This window comes from Protopterus annectens, chromosome 4.part0 (genome assembly GCF_019279795.1).
Source record: "Protopterus annectens isolate FY-2018-M chromosome 4.part0, PAN1.0, whole genome shotgun sequence".
NCBI classification, from domain to species: domain Eukaryota; kingdom Metazoa; phylum Chordata; order Ceratodontiformes; family Protopteridae; genus Protopterus; species Protopterus annectens.
The window spans coordinates 850,954,285-850,975,944 of NC_056733.1; the positions used below are offsets into that span (position 1 = coordinate 850,954,285).

A 21,660-nucleotide genomic window follows, 5' to 3' on the forward strand; every position below is an offset into this window, starting at 1 on the left:
TGCAGACTCCGCACAGAAGGCGCTCCAGCTGAGAATCGAACGGGAGAACCTCTTGCTGTGAGGCAACAATGCTACCGCTGCACCACCACGGCGTCAAAGCTTAATCCTTCAATCATTGGGATTGACTCCCTCAGTCTCCATTTGCACACTGTGTGATTATCTGTAATTCTGAACAAATTACTTGCTTAGATGGTGCTCCCAGCTCACAACTGAAGACATTCATGCCTAGTCGGCTTACGCATTTAAGTGAAAAACAAATGTATTTTACATACAGGAAGCAGCACAATTTTTGTCATGTGGGATATAGATGGAAAACGTTAGTTGATGGTTTGGTTTAATACTCTTGACTAACATTTTTGACATTTGAGGGCTGGAATGAACTCCATATGTCTGATTCATTTCTGGATGCTGATAAGAAAAGAAGCCCAAATTCTGGCATTTGCAAGTCAAAGCAGTTAATTTGGGTTCAGCCAGCCTATAATTGCTGCAGTGGATCATCACCAGCGATACTTCATAAATTCTTGCTTGTTTTTGAGAGGAGACGAAGGTACACTTTTATGTTAAGTTCTTCACAAGCAGCTTTGTAGATGTCATGGTCACCATATTTTAATTGCAGCCTCTCACTGTCATTCTCATTTTGAATTTTACACCCAAGCCACCAGAGTTTGATTAGTTGCTTGGGCCCTTGATGATGTGGTAGAGGAAGATGAGGTTGGAGACTAGTAGGACTCGCATAGCCACAGACCGTTACAGTAGGAGTCGTGTTGCAGTGTACAAGTTAGGAGTGGGCTTATGGCTCATGGAGCCTCTACTTGGAGCTTGCTCTCATTAACAAGTACCTACAGTGTTGGGGTGGCCCATTTTCTCCACCCACCTAAGGGTGGGATTAGGAATGTAAAAAATGTTGTCATTGATAAAATGCCACTGAGAGCACATACTCCACAAAGTTTGCCTGAATAACCAACCTTCAGACCATCTCACCCTGGCAGATCTGAGAATTCCTTACCACTAGGGTATAAATGGGCTTGAGCCTGATGGGGAAGGCCTGATGATTGGCAGGTGGGGGAGGTGCAAGTGGGGAAAACTAGAACAAAAGTTGTTTTGATTTTTCCCAAATCCTTGAGAGATGGAAGACCATGCTTGGAGTTTGGGCATGTTACATATATTCCTGGGAGTCATGGCATGCCTTTGCTGGATGAGCTCACTGAAACTGTCTTTGAACCTGCAAAAGACAGTGCCTTTACAGAAGTTAGCTCTAGTACCCCTTATTTATATAAACTGCTGCCATCTTCAGTCTCTTATTTCAGAGTTAGAGTTCCCTTAAAAGTTGTGCCTATGTCATATTGAATGACTGTCTAGTTACTTTAGCTCAGTGTCTTCAATATTTTATATCTCTAGGGCTTTGTGGAGTGCCCCAATTTATTACCCATTGACTGAGCTGCACGGAGTAGGGTGGTATCTTGTTCTGACTCAGAGTATGTACAGTTAACAATGACTGTTCAATCAGTGGGACGACTTAATATTTTAGACAGTAGCTGGGACTTCTGTGTGCAGTAATATGACGTAGTTCAATATGCTGCAAACTATCTAAGACTATGGCACCCAAAACCCAGCATAATAAACGTCTTAGTTAAACTCTATAATTTGTGTACTACAGATGGCCTTTTTTCATGTATCCAGCTGTATTACGACATTTGATATTTTTCTTTTTTATTTTCCTGTTTGCATGCATCTTGTATTGGATGTGTGTATAATATTTCATAATGATGACGACTGATTTTTTTTCTACCATGGCAGTCCCAATACATACAGTAATTGTGTGCAGTTATTGCCCATATATTTGAAAGTCTTCTAAAAGATGCCATCATTTGCCTTCATCTGGGCTTAATTATGTACAAAATGAGCAGCAGTATAATTATCTTTCTTTACTTATAGGTTATGTTGGTGTAAGAACGAAAAACTCGTCTTGTATTGCCACACATGAACTTTGTGGCAGCTCCTTGCAGACATGAGCTCTTATGCATAAGCGTTCCAATTGTTTCAACAAGTAATGGTTTAAAAAAACAGTAAAGAAATGTAGATAAGAAGAGCTGTGGTCAGCTTGATGTCTGCAGCTTCTTTTATGCCCCATTTAATGTGATGTTGATCATTTTTGTTACTAAATGTTCATTTTTTGACAATATGAAATCACTGATATTTAATTCTGTATTTGCGGAGTACAGCTTGTGTTGATTTGTGGGATTTTATTTGGAAATATGGAAGGCTACTTTGCAACCATGGTTTCTTGCTCTCTTGATCCATGTATTGATTTTGAGGACTGGGTTGGCGTTCTGTTTTAGATCAAACCTACATACAAAGCAGCCTAGCCTGGATACAAGGCAGTATTGTAGAGAAGTCTGCATACAAGTTACAAAGAGTATTGCTATGAGAAAGAAAATGGAGTAGCAACCCATATGCAAAAGGATGACCATCACTTCTAATATACTGAATTCCAAGGACCTAATTTTAACAGATTCCATTCAGCTGGAAGTGTAAATTCCTCCTCTGTAGATCAGTCAGAATTATTTGTTTTTCATTTTTATATAATTGGTATTAACAGTTTACATTAGTGGAATATTTAGTGTAACAACCATGTAAACATGACCTTTGCTGATTTGTTTTAAAGATGTTTCTAATAGAATGTCCTCATGTCCCACTGTATGACTTTGGAAGAGAGGAGTGGGAACTATTTAGGGGATTACTAGAAGTTGAGTGAACTCTGCATACTTGCAGCTCCTTTTATTGGCATGCTTAAATGTCATGAACATTTTAAGAATTTTTTAGATTTCAAACCAGCAGCGGCAAGATATTCGTGAATGTTTTCAGATCAGACAGAGGAAGTCCTAAATGGGCAAGAGATGATATTTCTGAAATGCGATGGCCCATTTCTCCAAGTATGTTTGGGAAAATTGTTCTGCATTGGCAAAGTTGTGTGTTCCTTTATTTTTTATTTATTTTTTTGTGTTGTGTTATAGTGACCATAACTTAAATGTAGTAATTTTTGTGATTAATATTTCAACAGATTAGTATGCCAGAAGTCTCCTCATAGCTGCAGTCTTGGGTATAGACATAACTTCTTGGTGAACAGCACTTTTACATCTTCAAGTCTTGCAGAGTGATATGTAAAGGATCATACATGGTACGGGTTTTATGCTCCCAGCAGCTCAAAAACTATACAGTAAAGGTGCTGTAGTTGTATTTGCTGATATTAGAAACTGAGACTGCAGATGCTTTCTGAAATGTTACTCCATTTTTGGAATATATTTGGAGTATGATAGATTAAGTAAATTAAATATTTTTCCAAGTACAGAGGCTACAAATACCATCTAAAATATTTTTCTTGATTTGCAGACATCCACTGGCCTCGTTCTTCCACTTATTCTTTCGAGTCAGTGCAATTCTTGTCTACCTGCTCTGTGAATTTTTGAGTGGAAGTTTTATTGCTTGCATGGTGACTATTATCCTTTTACTTTCATGTGACTTCTGGACAGTTAAGGTAATTTTTATACTTAACTTTTTGTTGTTTTTTTGGTTATGCTGAGTTGCATTTACAGATGAAATAGGTAATTTTTATTAAGTAGCATTTCCCCATATTTAATCTCTGGTGGTATACAATGAAACTAGAACTCACTTTTTAGCACTCAGTTTATTTCCATCCTCCTTTCTGCTCGCTTCCACTATAGTTACATTCCTGACAAAGTATTTCACTGTCAGTGTTTCATTCTGTGTTCTCAAAAGATCAGCATTCTATGTTTTCTGTAATTTCTTTTAGCTCTTTCTTGTAAAGTTCATTTTTTTCACTTGAAAGCAACTGTTTCCCATCAGTCGTGCTTGTATTGGCATGATCATTGATGCTTCACAACTGAAACCAACAACCAGAACATCTGCCAACAGAATGATTCCATCTGCTTTCACTGTACTTGTGAGTATAGCATGCATATGCACATGTAGTGAGTCCAAGGGCTAGCAAGGTTGATCTCTAGGGGCCATTACTTCATCTCCACATGAGAAACCATAATACTGCTGATCAATTCAAAATGCACAAGAGGATCTCTTGATTGCAATAGATTCATAATGCTGTCTGCACACTAAATGTTGTCAGGATGTTATGGTTCTATGTAATGCTGCCTTCAGATTACATGGCTTCATTGCAGTCATGATGGTGACCTAGTGTAAATGTCCATTTCCATTCTGTATAGCCTAGTAAGTATCATAAAGGAAGCCTGTTCTGAGCCGTGTGTTTTCCATGTCTTGTAGTTTTTATAAGGCTGTGTGTGATACTGCTCAAGGAGAAAGGGAGCAGCAGTATATGAAAGAAATGGCAGGAAAATGTTCTGCAGTGCCAAAATTTAGGTAATAAAATGTGTTGGCTGCATGTGGTGCTTACAGTGTCAGTATCTCTCTGTAGACCTGTAAAAGAAAAGCTGCAGAATACTGCAGTTATAATATGGTGATACCCAGATTAATGATGGTTGTCAAGGGTAAAGAAAGGGAAGAGAGGGAGAGGATCAGCGGTTTCTGACCAACGAACAATGTATTAAATGAAACCGGTATAGCATAAGTAAAGCAAGGATTGATAATTTTTACTTTAGGCAAGGGGGAGGCTAGGAACCTCTTATAGCTGGTACAGAATATAGACCACCAGATGATGACAGTATCAAAAGCAATTGAATGGCTCCTTTAGGCTTCACCAACTTTTCTGATGAGACTCCTTTTCAGCTGCCGGCATCAAACTGGGTGGTTTCTGCTTCTAGGTTAAGGAAGAAGGAATTGGTGAAAGCCAGATCTGCGTAAATGGTGAGGATCCTGATAAAGACTTGTCACATCTTTTAATTCTTTTCAGTGTTGGTAAAACAGCCAGCTGATGCAAGGGACCCATGTCCCAGATGTTGCTTTTTTCATTTGTGTGCAATAGGAATTTACACGGTGGGAAATGAGGAGGATAGTGTAGCTTTTTTTCAACTTCAAGGGATAATTTGGTATCTGGAAGAAGGATGGTGTGATAGAACTGGAGGACACTCGCATCTTTAAGAAAATATTCAGTCTGCAGAAGAAGGCATAATTTTTCCAGAAATTAATGTAAGGAAGTATGGATCTTTTTTTTATTCATGCCGGTACAAATTATTTCCTCCAAGCACACACTGACTGCTAGTAGGGAACTTGCAGCCCACTTTGTTAGTGTAGCTTGTACTGGTGTTAGGATGTGTTTTTCAAAAATCACATATATAGTCTGGTCACAATGAATGAAAATATTTTTGGGGGTAAATACCTACATGGAAAAAAGTCCTGTTTTAAAAAATGGAAATGTGTATAGCATCCAAACCTAGCTTTGGACACACGTGTTCACACATGTTGGCATGCGTTTGCCAAGATCAGGGGAGAAAATTTTTGCTGGCAACTCAACGTCATAAAAACTCCACTGCCAATCGATCTGAGGACCAGTGATCCACTGTGTTGACCCCTAACAGGAGAACCAAAGCATTTTTTTTTGTAATATTTGGCAAACACCTAGGCAGAATTTTTGCCAGGTCGAAAAATTAACAGTTCACATGTAGCAACATTTGATGCATCTCTGATGGTTAATACTAGGACCATTAGTAATGAAGTTCCCACAAGATTGATGTTTGTGAAACATGGCTAAAAACAATGACTAGGAACCATTTTTGTCTGGGTATAAATGTTTTTACTGTAACACATTCTAACAAAAAATCAGATGGAGGTTCAGGATACCTGTGATCGTTCATAGGTTCATAGGTTCATACTAGGCTATCTGCCCAAGGGCATTTATAAGCCTAGCCAGAGTTTTGTGGCTTTCGCCACCCCTTTAGTTTGGAGGATACTATGCCCATTATTTTGCTGTGCCTCTGTCAAGTAGTGACACTGAGATAATCCCTGGGGTATATCTGCGATCTCCCATCCATTGGTCAAGATTTCTCTTGAACAAAGCCAGCGAGGTGCTCTGCCTCACATGTACTGGGATTTTGTTCCACAGCATAGGGAGTCTCTGGGTGATGAATCTGTCCCTCCAGCACGTCATATTAATAACCGTGTCAAGGTTTAAGTCTCCCGCCCTTGTAGTTCTGAGGGATCTAGATTTTTTGAGGTGAAGCATGTAACTGTCTCACGCCCTTGTAGTTCTGAGGGATCTAGATTTTTTGAGGTGAAGCATGTAACTATGACATCCTTGAAATGTAACAGTCTGTAGTATTGGTGTTAATGACAACCCTGGAACATTATAACAATTGTTTGAGTGCATAGACCACCAAAATCAAGTGCTGATGACCTAGAGTTCTTGGATAAAACACAGAAAGGAAAATACCAGAAACAGACTGGGATAACATTGATTAAACAACATTAGTAAGTAAATTATTCACAACATATGTTCAGGAACAACAATTGCTTCAGATTGTGGAAAAAAAAACTACCAAAGAACGGAACATGCTAGACATTGTTGGTGTGCTTAAAGAAATTACTGTTACTTCAAGTCAGGTTTTACCACCATTGATGTGAGTGATCATGGTGTTATAAAGCTTAATTTGTTAGTAGATAATTCTGCCAAACTGAAATCTAAACCAGTGCACAGAAGATAAATTACAGATTTATATGGAAGTAAACCAGTCCGTATGTAAAGCTAACTGGAGTGATGTGTTAAGTAGAAAAACTGTAGATGGAATGTGAAAAGTTTTGAAAGAGAAATTGTTTCATTGCAAAAAAAAAAAAGTTTAACATCGGGATCTAGGCATACAGCATCAGGGGCATATATTTCCATAAGAAATTAAGGTGAGAGACGGAAAATATAAGAAATGGAAGAGAGGGTGAACTACAACTTTGAAAACTGAAATAAACAAGGTGGATAAACAAATTAAGCATAGCGTTAAACAAAATCAAGAAAAAGTTGAAGAAAATCTGTATAAAGATATTGAGCATAATAGGAAACCTTTTTTACATACATAAGATGTGGAAGGAGTAAAGACTCACAAATTGATAAACTGTGTGTATATTCCACAATTTATTCTCAGGCACAACAGATTATAGAAACGCTTACAAAATCTTATGCAAAACAGTTTGACTCCACAAAGGGGGTTATAAATTGTCCTACTGGCATCCAGGTAACAGAACAAAGCAAAACCCGGACTACGGAAACGCCAAGCAGCAATGTAATAAGCAACATTAAAACAACATAGCAATAGCAAAGCTTTTATCACACCCTTCCTAACTGCAGTTATACAAACAGAAAATGTATTAACTCTTTTTTAACCAAAATAAAAAATCACATGACGTGACATTCACATGACACAGCCCATTAAAATCTAAACATACATTAAAAATACACACAAGAATGTAAACCTGTATATAAAAAAGAAAAATTCTATTAATTAAATTCATTTGTATATAAATACTTTAAACAGTTTTGTTTCACCTTTAAAACTGGTTTAATACTGGCCATTGCATCAATACCAAGCTTAGTATCTGATTGCAGATGCAAGATCCAGCTATACTCGCATACCTCTAATTTATTTACATGTCCACCTCTAGTATTCCTTGGTGCAATTTGCATGGCCCTAAATTTAAATTCTTGCTCAGGTCCTTTACCCAAAATATGCTTACAAAAGAGCATGAATATTTCTCTTTAGTTCAGAGCAGTGCTAAATAATTCAGTCTTTTAATTTTTGTGTACTTTTTCCAATATAAAATGCAGTGGGTCTTGTACATGTAGTCAGGTAAACTATGTTATGTGTTGCACGTCACATAGCAGAGAAAATATTGGGTATTTCTAGTTAATGGGTATGTAAAAGAATCATCAGTTAAAATATATTTACAACTTACGCAGTTGAAACATGGATATGTCCCAGACTTAATTAAATGACCACCTACACTCTTAATGGACATATCCTTATAACACAATCTTTTCTTTAAATTTAAGCAATTTCTATAAGCAAATGATGGTTTATTTCAGTTCGGGCATAGATTGTAAAATACCCCAATTTCTTGTAATTATTACCCTGCCATTCACAGTTCTTTTATTTAAAAATAGTAGTATAACATTCTGTCTGCATCTGTTGCCAGAGTTCCTCAAATTCTTATTACATAAGCTAAAATATGGTCTTGCCGTAGACTCCCTATCATACATTATTTGTGTTTTTGTTATTCAGAAAATCTGTACTATAACCCCTCTCCACAAATTCTTCTAACGTTTCATCCATCTGTTCTAGACATCTGTTGTCCTCTGTATTGAGCCTACTTACTCATAAAAACTGGCTTCTAATGATACCTTTTAAATGTGAGTGGCATGCATGTGTGACTGAATCTGTTCGTCTGGACCTCCATTTTATGCACACTAGTACTAATGTGATTATTAACCTTGGACAGTTTCACATCTAAAAAGAAAATCTCGTTAACAGATGAGGTGAGTTTAAATTTCAGAAAAGCAGTCGTATTGCCCAAATAAGAAATTCAGTCAAGTCAGCTTGATCACATCCCATATCAGGAAGATGTCATCCACAAAACGCTTATAAAATGAAATCTTACATTTTAAATAAAGATGGAGCTTTGTACACAAACTCACTCTCCCATTGATTAAACACAATAGTTACCTATGTGTTAGCAATGGAAGTGCCCATTCCTACTTCAGAGGTCTGATGATAAACTTGATAATTAAATAAATTACAGTGGATATAAAAGGTATACACACCCCTGTTAAAATGCCAGATTTTTGTGATAAAACTTTCCCACCTTTAATGTGAACTATAACCTGTACAATTCAGTTGAAAAACATCTGTTAGGGGAAAAAATATAAAAAATAAAAAACTTACAATAAGCTGGTTGCATAAGTGTACACATCATTAAACTAATACTTTGTTAAAGCACCTTTTGATTTAATTACAGCATTCTGTCTTCTTGGATAGGAGTCTGTCAGCATGGTACATCTTGACTTTTCAATATTTGCCCACTCTTCCTTGCAAAAGCACTTTACTGTCAGATTGTGAGGGTGTCTTGTGCACAGACCTCTTCAGGTCACCTCACAGATTTTTCTATTGGATTTAAGTCTGGGTTCTGGCTGGGCCATTCTAAAACTTTAATTTTCTTCCGGTGAGGTCATTCTTTTGTTGATTTTGATGTATGCTTGGGGTCATTGTTATGTTGAAAGGTGAAATTCCTCTTCATCTTCAGCTTTCTAGCAGATGCCTGAAGGTTTTGGGCCAAATGTGTGACTGGTATTTGGAAATGTTCATAATTCCCTCCGTATTGACTAAAGCCCAAGTTCCATCTGAAGAAATGCAACCCCAAAGCATGATACTGCCACCACCATGCTTCACTGTGGAGGTGGTGTTCTTTTGGTGATGTGAAGTGTTTTTGTACCACACATACTTTTTGGAATTGTGGCCAAAAAGTTCATCCTTGGTCTCATCAGACCATAACACATTTTCCCACATGCTTTTGAGAGACCTTATCTATTGTTTTGCAAATTTTAGCCAGACCTGGATGCTTTCCTGTGTAAGAAAAGGCTTCTGTCTTGCAACCCTACCCCATAGTCCAGACATATGGAGAATACGGGAGATTGTCACATGTAGTACACAACCAGTACTTGCCAGAAATTCCTGCAGCTCCTTCAGTGTTGCTGTAGATCTCTTGGCAGCCTCCCTGACTAGTTTTCATCTTGTCTTTTCATCAATTTTGGAGGGATGTCCAGTGGTTGCAACGTCACTGTTGTCCCATATTTTCTCCACTTTTTGATGACTGTCTTCACTGTGTTCCGTGGTATATCCAATGCTGTGGAAAAGTTTTTTGTACCCTTCTCCTGACTGCTACCTTTCAACAATGAGATCCCTTTGATCCTTTGTAAGCTGTCTGCGAACCATGGCTTTTGCTGTAGCAGGCAACTAAGTAAATGTCAGGAAAATCCTACTAGGACAGTGGAACTTTATTTGTGGTTAATCAGACTCTCTTTAATTGATGGCAAGTGTGTACCCAAGAAGACTGAATGCTGTAATTAAATCAAAAGCTGCTTCAACAAAGTATTAATTTAAGGGTGTGCACGCTTATGCAACCAGCTTATTGTACGTTTTTTATTTATTTTTTTTATAGTTTTTTCCCCTAACAGATTTGTTTGTTTTTCAGTTGAATTGTACAGGTTATAGATCACATTAAAGTTAGGAAACGTTTTGAAATTATGTATTGTGGTCTGAGTTTTTTATAGCACAATAACCTGGCATTTTAACAGGGTGTGTAAACTGTATGTATACACTGTATATTGTTTGTTAGCCAGACTCTGAGTTCACATAATGTCTGTACCTTCCTACCACTCATGGAAGTATTTTCACATAAAAATGAATGCATGGCATCAATACCAAAATCATTAGGGTATAATAGTAAACGGGGAGTTAATATCCAATATCACAAAACTAAAGTCATGTTTCAAACAGTTTAGTTAAAAAGTCATCAGTATCTTGAATGTAACTCAATTCTACATAGGTACCCATTCAGAACATTCTGCAAATATAAAGGTATGGGTTCTGTTACCCATTCCCTTCCAGAAACTCTTGGTCTCATCGGGGGATGGGCAAGGCTTTTATGAGTCTTGGGCAGACCATAAAGTACAGGAGTAACTGGACAAGGAATATTGACGACATTACTATCGATTTTAATTTTTTACATATTGACCTTACTGATAAAATTGGCAACATTGTACATGGCAGTTTTTCTAAACATGCTTTCATCACTTAAATCATTCATATAATTTCAGTAGTCCTTTTTATTCATGATGACCACAGCACCACCTTTATCAGCTTGTTTAATAACTATATCATGATTGTTTTGTAGCCTAATTAAGGCTTCATGCTCTTCCAAAGTCAGATTGTAAAACGTATTTTTTTCTTTATATTCATATAATTGACGAAGGTGACACTCATGGATGTCAGAAAAAGTGGTGAAAATAGGACAACTATGAGGTATGAAAATACTGGATTTTTGCAGACCTTCAAAGAAGAGTCTCTTTAAAAAATAAATTTCAAATGGAGGTTCCGCGTGAACAGTTTAAGGTCAGTTAGGGCTTCTACAATGGTATCTGTATTAGTGGGTATAAATTGAAGACCTTTATTCAGTACTTTAACATCAGCTGATGCTAAAGTGAGATCAGAAAGGATAACTACGGCATAATGGCTTTTCTGTCCTGAGTGGCTGCGGGTCTGTTGTAGACCCACCCGCATTTGCCTCCTCCTCTTCTTTGATCTGTCTCTGCTGCGTGGTTCTACATGTTCCAGTAAAGTGGGGTGTAAAGAAGTAGCAAGATGGCAAAAATCCACCACCATATTCAAGCCATCGTTAACCACTAATGCATATGAGTTACAAGAAGTACCAGATAATGGTAAAGAAGTATGGCTCAGAGCAACTGGGCCCTTCACCATTGCAGTGTCAGATGTAGCATTATTTACAGGAGGGTTATTACGCTCACTTGCAGCAGAGATTTCAGGTAGAGTGAGGAGTCATCTATGGCAAATATGGAATCTTTCTGAGGTACTCTCTCATTTTTCTCATGGGTCGACTAAAGCCACGAAAAAATATATTGGATCTAAAATTGTTTATCTGTCCAAGTAACTTGCATTTTTTCACAAGTTCCAATGCATGCTCATAGTTAACCAGCCTCTTGAGCATTAAATTATATGGCAAAATAATCTTTAAAGGAAGGCAATCCAGTAACCTCACACACTAATTTCATTAGGTCATCTTGCATATCACTTTTAACTTTTACAAAAAAAGTGGTGCATTAAAATCATGTAGTTAGTACTCACTTTCAGCTCCTGTCTTTTCTTCAGAAGCCTCAGGTACATGTTCCAATACTACAGTACTTTTAATATTCTCAGCCCACATGGAACATTTCCTAGCCCTAAATAAGCTAGAATGCTGAAGCATTGTCACTGAAGCCTTCTATAGACTTGTACCTTCCTCTCAAGAACCAGTAAACACGTTGAAAAGGTGTCCCAAATTAGTTCCCATTGATCCCAATAGCTGGTGTAGAGGATTAGTTTGGGTCACTAACATTTGTGCAGTGAACGGTTCTTGGATTGTGAGCCAGTATTCATATCGATAACTTCTGGGCAGAAAGGCCATTAGAGACTTGTGCTGTATTTAACCTTTCTTTCTGATCTCACTTTAAACATCAGCTGATGTTAAAGTATTGAATAAGGGTCTTCAATGTATACACACTATTGTGGATACCATTGTAGAACCCCTGACTGACCGTAAATTGTTCGTGCAGAACCTCAATTTGAAATTAATTTTTAAAGACTCCTCTTCGAAGGTCTGCAAAAACTCCAGTACTTTCATACCTCATAGTTGACCTTTTATCACCGCTTTTTCTGACATCTGTGAGCATGCACTTCATTAATTGTATGAATATAAAGAAAAAATAAGATGTTAAGTTGTCTCTCGCCTTCGTTCTTGCTGTTTGGGTTCAGAGCTGATCCTCGGCTCCAACTCGGCCATCTTCTATAGCTCGAGAGCTGTTTACTGGCTCGAGGCTACCTCTTATCCCAGAATGCCCAGCGTCAACTACCCAGATCTTGTTTGCCGCTTAAGCTGCAAGGTTGCTTCCTTACTGGCTCAGGCTTAGTATAATCTTTTTGCTATTATGTATTGTTGTTTTTCTTGAAAGTTTGTCAAGTAATTGTCTATTTTGTATATAGATAATATTCCTTTATCCTTTTTTTGCGTTCTTGTGTATTTTAGCTTGGTTGGCCGTCGATCCATAACTCTCAGGCCTCCTGTTCCCTTGAACTCGTTTAAATTAGAGTCGCCCCCCCAGGATAGCCGTTTAAATTAGAGGCTTTCCTGCTATTCTTTAACTAAAAAAAAAAAAAAAAAAACTCTTTGTTCTTGTTTTTTATAGTACAGCTTTTCAGTATTTGTTGTGTGGTGGTTGTTACTATAATGTCTAAAGATACCAAGGTATCTGGCTTCAAAAAGTGTGACTCATACTGTCAGAAAATGTCTAACAGATGGGCACACTAGTTGTGGTTATTGTTTGGGCGCGGTTCACCTGCAGGACTCCTGTTCTATATGTCCTGCTTTTAGTCCAAGGGTCCTGCAGGAGCACAAAAACAAATTAATCCTTTGGGGATTATTGAAGCCTCAGGATTCTCAGGCTAAAAGTACTCGGCCAGCGAAATCCCCTAAGTCTGTCAAGCCGTCTGCTCCACCTTCGAAGCAGACTCCTTTACTTGACCAACCAAGTATGTCGGTACCGGCTGGCACCGACAAGACAACTCCTTCGGCTCCATCTGCTATTTCGGAGCCGTAAGAGACTGAGGTCACCATCCTTGGCGTCCATCCACTCGGCACCACAGTCACCTTTATTACAGAGTGAACGTAGCCGTCATTCTTCCCACTCCTCTCGATCCTCTGGATTATCGGATCATGATGTGGAGAGAGTAGTAAGTAGGTTTCTTAAGTCACAGGAACTGGCAAAAATTCTGTCCAGCCCACCTCAACGGGTATCTGCTCCAACCACCTCTATTTCTATTCCTCCTCCGACTACATTTAGCTCGGAGCCGGAGACAATGGATCTGCAGGCAGTAGAACCGTCGGCGCCAATCATCATTTCTCCTTTGGTTCCGACGTCTGCTCCGATTACCTCGATTGCACCTTCCATCGAGAGATCTGGGTGCCGAGGCTCTCTCATCGGCTCCGAGGGGGGGGGGGGGGAGTGGCATTGGACCCTTGTCCGACCTTGTTCTCCCCCTCGGAGCAGGTGAGCTCTGCTCCAACATCTGCCTCTGAGCCTTCACCCTCGACGTGGAGAAAGACTCCTGTTTCTTTGGAGCCGGAGCTTTCTCTGCCTAGAGGTCGGGACGCCTTCGAGGTCATGTGGAGTGTGCTGTCCCCTGAGACAGCTCTACTGCCAGCTCCATCGGCTCCTCCTCCCGTGGTGTCTGTGCCAACCTCTACTCCTCCTCCAGACCCCAAGCGTAGGGAACCTATGCCCCAGGACACCCCATTGGGTGATCCCTCTTCTTCCAAAGCAGTTTCCTTTTCGGACATTCTTGAAATGCTTAGGCAGAGGAGGGACTGGACTTCCCTAGCCCTTACTGAGGACGAGTCTGTATACCTGGACACATTCGGTTCCCGACCTTCCACCTCCTGGGTATCTCCTCCTTTTCGATCCACTCATGTCTGTAGTGGCTCAAAAGGCTTGGTGAGCTCTAGATTCTGTGGAACCTACTCCGAGGAGACCAAATAAATTTATTACAGCCCCCCAGGACAAGCAATTCCTCTCCAAAGGTGTGCCCGTTGATGCCATGGTGGTAGCAGCAGCCACCAAGAAAGAGTTAGCAGAGACCTGTTCATCCTCCGAACAAGTGTCTCGGACAGTGGACAGATATGGAAAGCGAATGTTTGCTTCAGCAACCTTTTCAATGAGGTCACTGAATTATCTATGCCATTTTACACGTCTTCAAAGGGATCTCCTGAAAGAGCTTGGAGATGCCCTTTAAGATCCTACAGCTGAGGGCACACCAGCCAAAGTAGCTTCTCAGCTTGACTCTTGATTCCAGTTAACTCCTCCTTGAGGCTGATTTCCTATGCAGCCGATGGAGCAAGCAGAGCCGCAGGGATAGGTGTTGCTCTTAGTAGACATGCTTGGATGCGGCTGTGTCAGTTTGCGGAACCCTTTCTAGTGTCCTTCACCAATACTCCCTTTGATGGCTCTTTTCTCTTTGGGCCTCAGGTGAAAGACACGTTGACCAGGTGTGAGCAGGAAGGCAAGACTCTCTCTGCCGTGGGAGTCTGTTTTTCCACTTCTTCCAGACCTTATCCCAAGGGTCAAAAGAGTGGAAAGATGTGGTTCTGAAAATTCCAGGGACCCTTGCCTGACACACGTGGTGATTTTTTTTTTCCCCCCAGAGACAGAGGGCGAAACAACAATAACAGACGCCGCCCTCGTGGCAGAGGGGGACCGCAAAACCAGGGTGACAGAGAAACTTTTTCTGCCAAACCCTTCCAGCATCAGTGAAGGGTTGCCCGACTGCTCACCTCTAGAGGCAGTTGGGGGAAGACTTTCGCTGTACCCAAAAGCCTGGCAAAATATAATAAGACAGAAGGGTACTATCCATCATATCGGGAGGTTACAAAATTCCCTTCCATCAATCCCCCATAGAATCGAAAAAACCCATCCCAGATGTCCCACCCAATCTAAGGGATCAAGCAGTCACAGAAGTTTCAAGACTGCTAGAAAAAAGAGCCATTCAAGAAGTCCCTGCAGACCAACTAGGATCCGGAACTTACTCAAGATTCTTTTTAGTACCAGAAAAGACAGGGGATTGGAGACCAGTACTGGAGCTAAGCAGATTGAACAAAAAGAAAAGTTCTGGATGGTGACACTGCAGTCCATTTTCCCTTTTCTGGGTCAGGACAATTGGATGTGCTCCATAGATCTTCAGGACTCGTACTACCATATCAAGATGGACAGACGCTCCAGGAGATTTCTTCGCTTCCGGGTAGGGGCCAATCATTACCAGTTCAGAGCTCTGCCCTTTGGTCTCACCTTAGCCCCCAGGGTGTTCACCAAGTGTATGACAGTAGTCACGGCTCACCTGAGGCGTCAAGGATTCCAGGTGTTTCCCTGTCTAAACAACTGGCTCCTGACTGCTACCACCAGGCATCAACTCTTAGAGGCACGGGATTATACACTCACATCATGCACTCAACTAGGCATTACAGTAAACTTCGAAAAATCAGACTGACAGGGCAACAAGGCAATTGCATACATAGGAGCAGAATTAAACACAAAAGAAATGTTTGCAAGTTTACCACAGGAAAGAGTTTCTACTATTCATCAACCAGTGTTAATTGTAATGCAAAGCAAAAGGGTTCAAGTCAGACATGTCCTGCAAGCTCTAGGCTCCATGGCAGCTGCAATTCTTCTTGTCCCATTAGCGTGTTTCCACATGAGAATCCTTCAGTGGCTTCTTTTCACGCAGTGGTCTTTCCAGGACTACCCATGTCTCACATAATCCTGATCACAGAAACATGCAAAAGGCAACCTTTCTTGGTGGATGGTCTCCCCACTAGTAATTCAGGGCAGACCCATCATACAACCCCCTCCGGTAGCCACAGTGACCGCAGACGCCTCCTTGATAGGTGGGGGGGGGGGCATTATCTAGGCAGGACAGTCCAAGGCACTTGGCAACCTCACAAGTACCATCTGCATATTAATGTCCTAGAAATTGAGAGTGGTTCTCCTAGCGTTGCAAGGCCTTCAAGACTCCCTTCCAGAACCATTGCAATCCAAACGGGCAACATGTTAGTGGTGTGGTACATCAACAAACAGGGCGGGACCAGGTCTTACCCCTTATGTTGAGAAGCACTCAGACTGTGGCAATGAGCAATTTCCTCCCAATGTTTTCTGACAGCAACGCACATCCCTGGGAAATTCAACGTTATAGCGGACAGGCTCAGCAGAGCTATCTTCATGCCTCACGAGTGGTCTCTGAATCAGGAAGTTGTGGATCTTATCTTCCGTAAATGGGGACAGCCTTGCTGCGACCTATTTGCCACTCCTCTCAACAACAAATGCAGCAGCTACTTCTCCCTACTTCCTCTTCCAGGTCATATACCCAGAGATGCTCTAGTCCACAATTGGCCTCAGGGACTTCTTTACACTTTTCCCCTAATTCCAGAACTCGTACAGAAAGCAAAATCGTTGGGTTGCACAATGATCCTCATTGCCCCATTGTTGGCCTCGACAAATATGGCTCCCGTTCCTGCACCTCCACCTTCTGGATCAACCGTGGATTCTGGACCCGGTTCCAGATCTTCTGATTCACCAGTCAGGCGGGTTGCACCAATCCCTTCAAAGTCTCCAGCTCACAGCTTGGTTACTCCACTTCCAACCTTAGCCAGGCATTCCAATATCTCCCCAGCAGTCCGTGATAATATTGTTTCCTCACATAATTCTACTATGAGGAAAATGTATGCTAGTAAATGGAAACTGTTTTCTTACTGGGCAGATTCTAGAAATTTGGATACTTTCTCAGCCCTATTCCATGAAATTCTTGAATTTCTAATGCAGCTTTTTCAGTCTGGTGCAGCTTCCACTACCATTAGAGTACAACTAGCTGCTGTTTCTAATTTTCATGTCGGTATGTTTATTTCTAGCATAATGTCTCATAAGCTCTGCAAAGCCTTTATGAAAGGAACATCTCTTCTTAGACCCCCAGTTAGAGATTCTCCCCCTCCTTGGGATCTCAATTTAGTTTTAGCCTCCTTAATTTTGCCTCCCTTTGAACCGGCAGCATTATACTCTTTTAAATTTCTTTCTTGGAAGACACTTTTTCTGGTTGCTATCACTTCAGCTAAACTTGAAGCACTATGTGTTCGTCCTCCTTACCTGGTGTTTCACAAGGACAGAGTTTCCCTGAGGACCAATCCATCCTTTATTCCTAAAGTCTGCTCAGAACAATTTAAATCAATCCATAGATCTCCCAATTTTCTTTCCTAATCACAGCAACAAGGCAGAATACAAGCTCCACCAATTGGATGTATACAGACAATTGTATTTTTACCTCCATAGAACTAAGGAACTAAAAGTCAGATCAGTTATTTCTTTCTTATGCTTTCAACAAACAAGGTCTTCCAGTTTCTAAAGTGACCTTATCCAGATGGTTATCTGATTCTATTGCCTTTATTTATGTTACGAAATAAAGAGCTACCAGCTAAACCAAAAGGTCATTCCACTAGAGCATTATCCACTTCTTTAGCTTTTCAGTCTAGGTTGCCCATAGACTCAATCTGTGCAGCTGCCACTTGGGCAAACCCCCACACTTTTATCTCTCATTACAAGGTAGATATGGTCTCCCAGAGCAGAGCTTCCTTTGGTTCTACTGTTCTGAAGAGTTTGTTCCAATGAGCCACCCGGGATTTTAGGTGCTAGGGACGCTGTCCCAAACAGCAAGAATGAAGGCGAGATAGACAACTTAACATAAAGAAGTTATGTACCTACCATAACGTTCCATGTTAGTTGTCTTCATCTCGCCTTCTTTCTTGCATCCCTCCCTCCTTCCCCCTTCCTAGAAGATTGTGAGGAGTTCCCTTTTGTTTTCACTGGCTGAGCATCTTTTATTACTTCACATGCCAGGTAAATCTATAACTCTTTCCTTGTTTAGGTGTATTGGACACCCAGTTTTAGTAACTGGTTACTCTACTGATATCTAGTGTAAGCTATCACAAATGAGATCTGGGTAGCTGACGCTGGGAATTCTGGGATAAGGGGTAGCCTCGAGCTACTAAACAGCTGTCAAGCTATAGAAGATGGCTGAGTTGGAGCCAAGGATCGGCTCCGAACCCAAACCGCAAGAAGGAAGGCGAGATGAAGACAACTAACATGGAACGTTATGGTAGGTACATAACTTCTTTTTTTACAATCCGACTTTGGAAGAGCATGAAGCCTTAATCATGCTACAAAACAATCATGATACAGTTATTAAACAAGCTGGTAAAGGTGGTGCTGTGATCATCTTGAATAAAAAATGCTATTTAAATTATATGACTGATTTATTTTTTTTTTTAAGTGAAAGTATTTTTAGAAAGAGTGCCATGTACAATGTTGCCAATTTTATCAGTAAGGTCAATATGTCTATTTATGAGTTACAGCTCGCTGAAAAAATTAAATCAATAGTAATGTCATCAGTGTTCCTTGTCCAGTTACTCCTGTACGTTATGGGCTGCCCAAAATTCATAAAAGCCTTGCCCATCCCCTGATGAGACCAGTTGTCTCTGGTAGAGGATGGGTAACAGAACCCATATGTTTGTATTTGCAGAATGTTCTGAGTGGGTATCTATGTAGAATTAAGAGTTACGTTCAAGATATTGGTGACTATTTTTAACTAAATTGTTTGAATGGCAGTCGCAAAGAGAGGAACACGATTTTAGTTTTGTTACATTGGATATTAACTCCCTGTTTACTGTTATCCCTAATGATTTTGGTATTGATGCCGTGTATGAATTTTTATGTCTGACTAGACCATATTTTAGCTTAAGTAATATGAATTTAGGAAACTCGGACAATAGACACAGACAGAGCGTTATATATTATACTACCATGTGTAATAGAAGAACAGTGGTTATCAGGGAAATTTTTAAGAAATGGGGGTATTTTACAATCCTTGCCTGAATTGAAAGAGTTTATTAGTGTTAAACCATCATTTTCTTATAGAAATTGTTTAAATTTAAGGAAAAGATTGTGTTGGTCTATTAAGAGTGTAGACAGTCAGTCAATTACATCTGGAACATATCGATGTTGTAAATGCATTTTAACTGATGATTCTCATTAACTAGAAAGACCTATTTTCGTTGCTATGTGACATGCAACACACCCACAATATAGTTGACTTTAGCTACATGTGCAAGATGCATTGCGTTTTATATTGCTAAAAGTACACAGTTTGAATTACTGAGCACTGCTCAGAAATAAGGAGGAAAAATTCATACTAATGCTCCTTTGTAAGCATTTTTTGGATAAGGGATCTGAGCATGAATTTAAATTTAGGGTCATGCAAATTAAATCAAGGAATACTAGAGGTAGATATGTAAATAATAAATTAGAGGTATGAGAGTATAACTGGATTCTACGTCTGCAAGCAGGTGCTAAGCCTGGTATTAATACAATTGCCAGTATTAAACCAGTTTTAAAGATGAAACAAAATTGTTTGAAGTAGTTATGTATGAATTAATTTAATTAGTAGAATTTTTCTTCTTTATATATATGTTTACATTCTTTCATGTGTATTTTTAATGTATGTTTACATTTTAATGGACTGTGTCATGTGATTTTTGTCATGTCACGTAATGTTTTTGATTTTGTTTACAAATGAAGAGTTGGTGCATTTTCTGTTTATATAATTGCACTGAGGAAGGTTGTGGTACCCGAAGGCTTTGCTATTGCTATTTTATTAGTATTTATTAAATTGCTGCTTGCCATTTCCATAGTCTGGGTTTTGCTTTGTCCTGTTACAGTTCTACCACAGACTTGGTTTACCTCAGTGTTGGTCCGTTTTAATTGTTGACATCCGGGTAACCTCAGATACTGGAATCAAATTTAGATTGTATTAAAAAAGAACTCTGCAAACTGGATACAAGCAAAGCACAAGGAGGAGACTGAATTAGTAATGAGCTGAGAATACTTAGCTTACAGTACCATTTATATCTATTATTTACTGGGTCCTATAAATATGGAGAGATTCCTTAAGATTGGACATGTGCGCTTATTAAACCTGTCTTTAAAAAAGTTTACATGCATGCTGTGGAAAAATAATGGAGAAGTTAATGGATAAGTTACTGTCAGAACTGGAAAGATTGCTGCTTGAAACCATATATCAGCATGCATATGTTGAAAATAGATCTATTACCACCTGTAACATTATGTGCTGTAATAATATAATTACAGTATGAATGAAAAATTGTGCTGTGATGTAATTTATATAGATTTAACTTCAGCATTTGGCAGGATCATACAAAAAACACTGGTCAATAAATTAGAAACAGTTCTCAATGTACTCTTGATAAGATGAATAGCTGCATGGCTTGCATTTAGGGCATAGCAAGTATCATACAGCAGTTGGACAGGTGAAGTTCTTGTTTACAGTCAGGGTGTCTCACAGAACTCTGTCCTAGACCCTTACTTGTTTATATTGTATTTTGCAGACCTAGCATTTTCATCTGAGGTGTTTTATAGCCTAAATGCAGATGACCTGAAATTGGGTAAACTGATTACTTGTGTTACAGATAAGGCATGTCTGCAAATAAACTTGACTAAATTGACCATTTGGGTACAGGAGAATAATATGCTGATAAATGCATCAAAAACGAAGTGTATGAGATTTGGGAGACATAAATTAAAAGATGAATGTTTAATACAGCATATGTTGATTGAAACTGTAGAGAAATTTAAGTGCCTGGGTGCATGGGTATATCCAGCTTTAAGGTTTTTCTAATCATATCAACCAATTGGTTAATGATAGTTGTATTACTGTAGGTTGTCTAAAAAGATTTATAAAGTCTAGGAAATTAGAAATTTTGAAGTCATTGTTTGTTACGTTAGATCCAATCCTAAGTATGGAATAACAATATAGAGACCTTATTTAAAAAAAAAAAAAAAAAAAAAAAAAGTAAACTGAAGAGAATACAGTGGACATATTACCAAGGGCATCCGTGGATGTAAAAATTTAAGTTTATTATGGAAGATTAAAATATCTGAACTTGTACAGTGTCTCTTATACATATTTAGGGGATATCTTATTCAGGTATGTAGAGCAGCTGATGTATGGAACAGACTAAAATTACATTAAAGAAAGTACTAGTTTAGATATTTTTATGAACAGCATGGACACTTATGGGAACAAGTGTTTCGGTATATTGGCAGGCTAGAAGGGCATTAATGCCCATGCTTGAAATTTGTATGTACACTCGCAGCAACTGCATGATTGAAAAGGTGCTTGTCCATAAAGTCCATTGTTGTGATGGATGATCTGTAACAGAATAGACCGAGATTTTAAGTTACCTGTGACAGGCAGAAAGAGGAGTAGCAAATAGGAGGGATTGTTTTATAGAACTGGTTACAGTAGGTTTCAG

General features: G+C 39.4%; 1 protein-coding gene across 1 annotated transcript in view; it reads left to right on the forward strand.

Moving 5' to 3' along the window:
- The window catches only part of LOC122799621 (Golgi apparatus membrane protein TVP23 homolog B-like), a 287,881-nt gene that overhangs the window by 82,969 nt on the left and 183,252 nt on the right, over nucleotides 1–21,660 (forward strand). Inside the window, exon 3 of the mRNA XM_044068804.1 lies at nucleotides 3,391–3,535. Coding sequence (XP_043924739.1) covers nucleotides 3,391–3,535 — 145 coding nt within the window. The remainder of the gene's footprint in view (nucleotides 1–3,390; nucleotides 3,536–21,660) is intronic.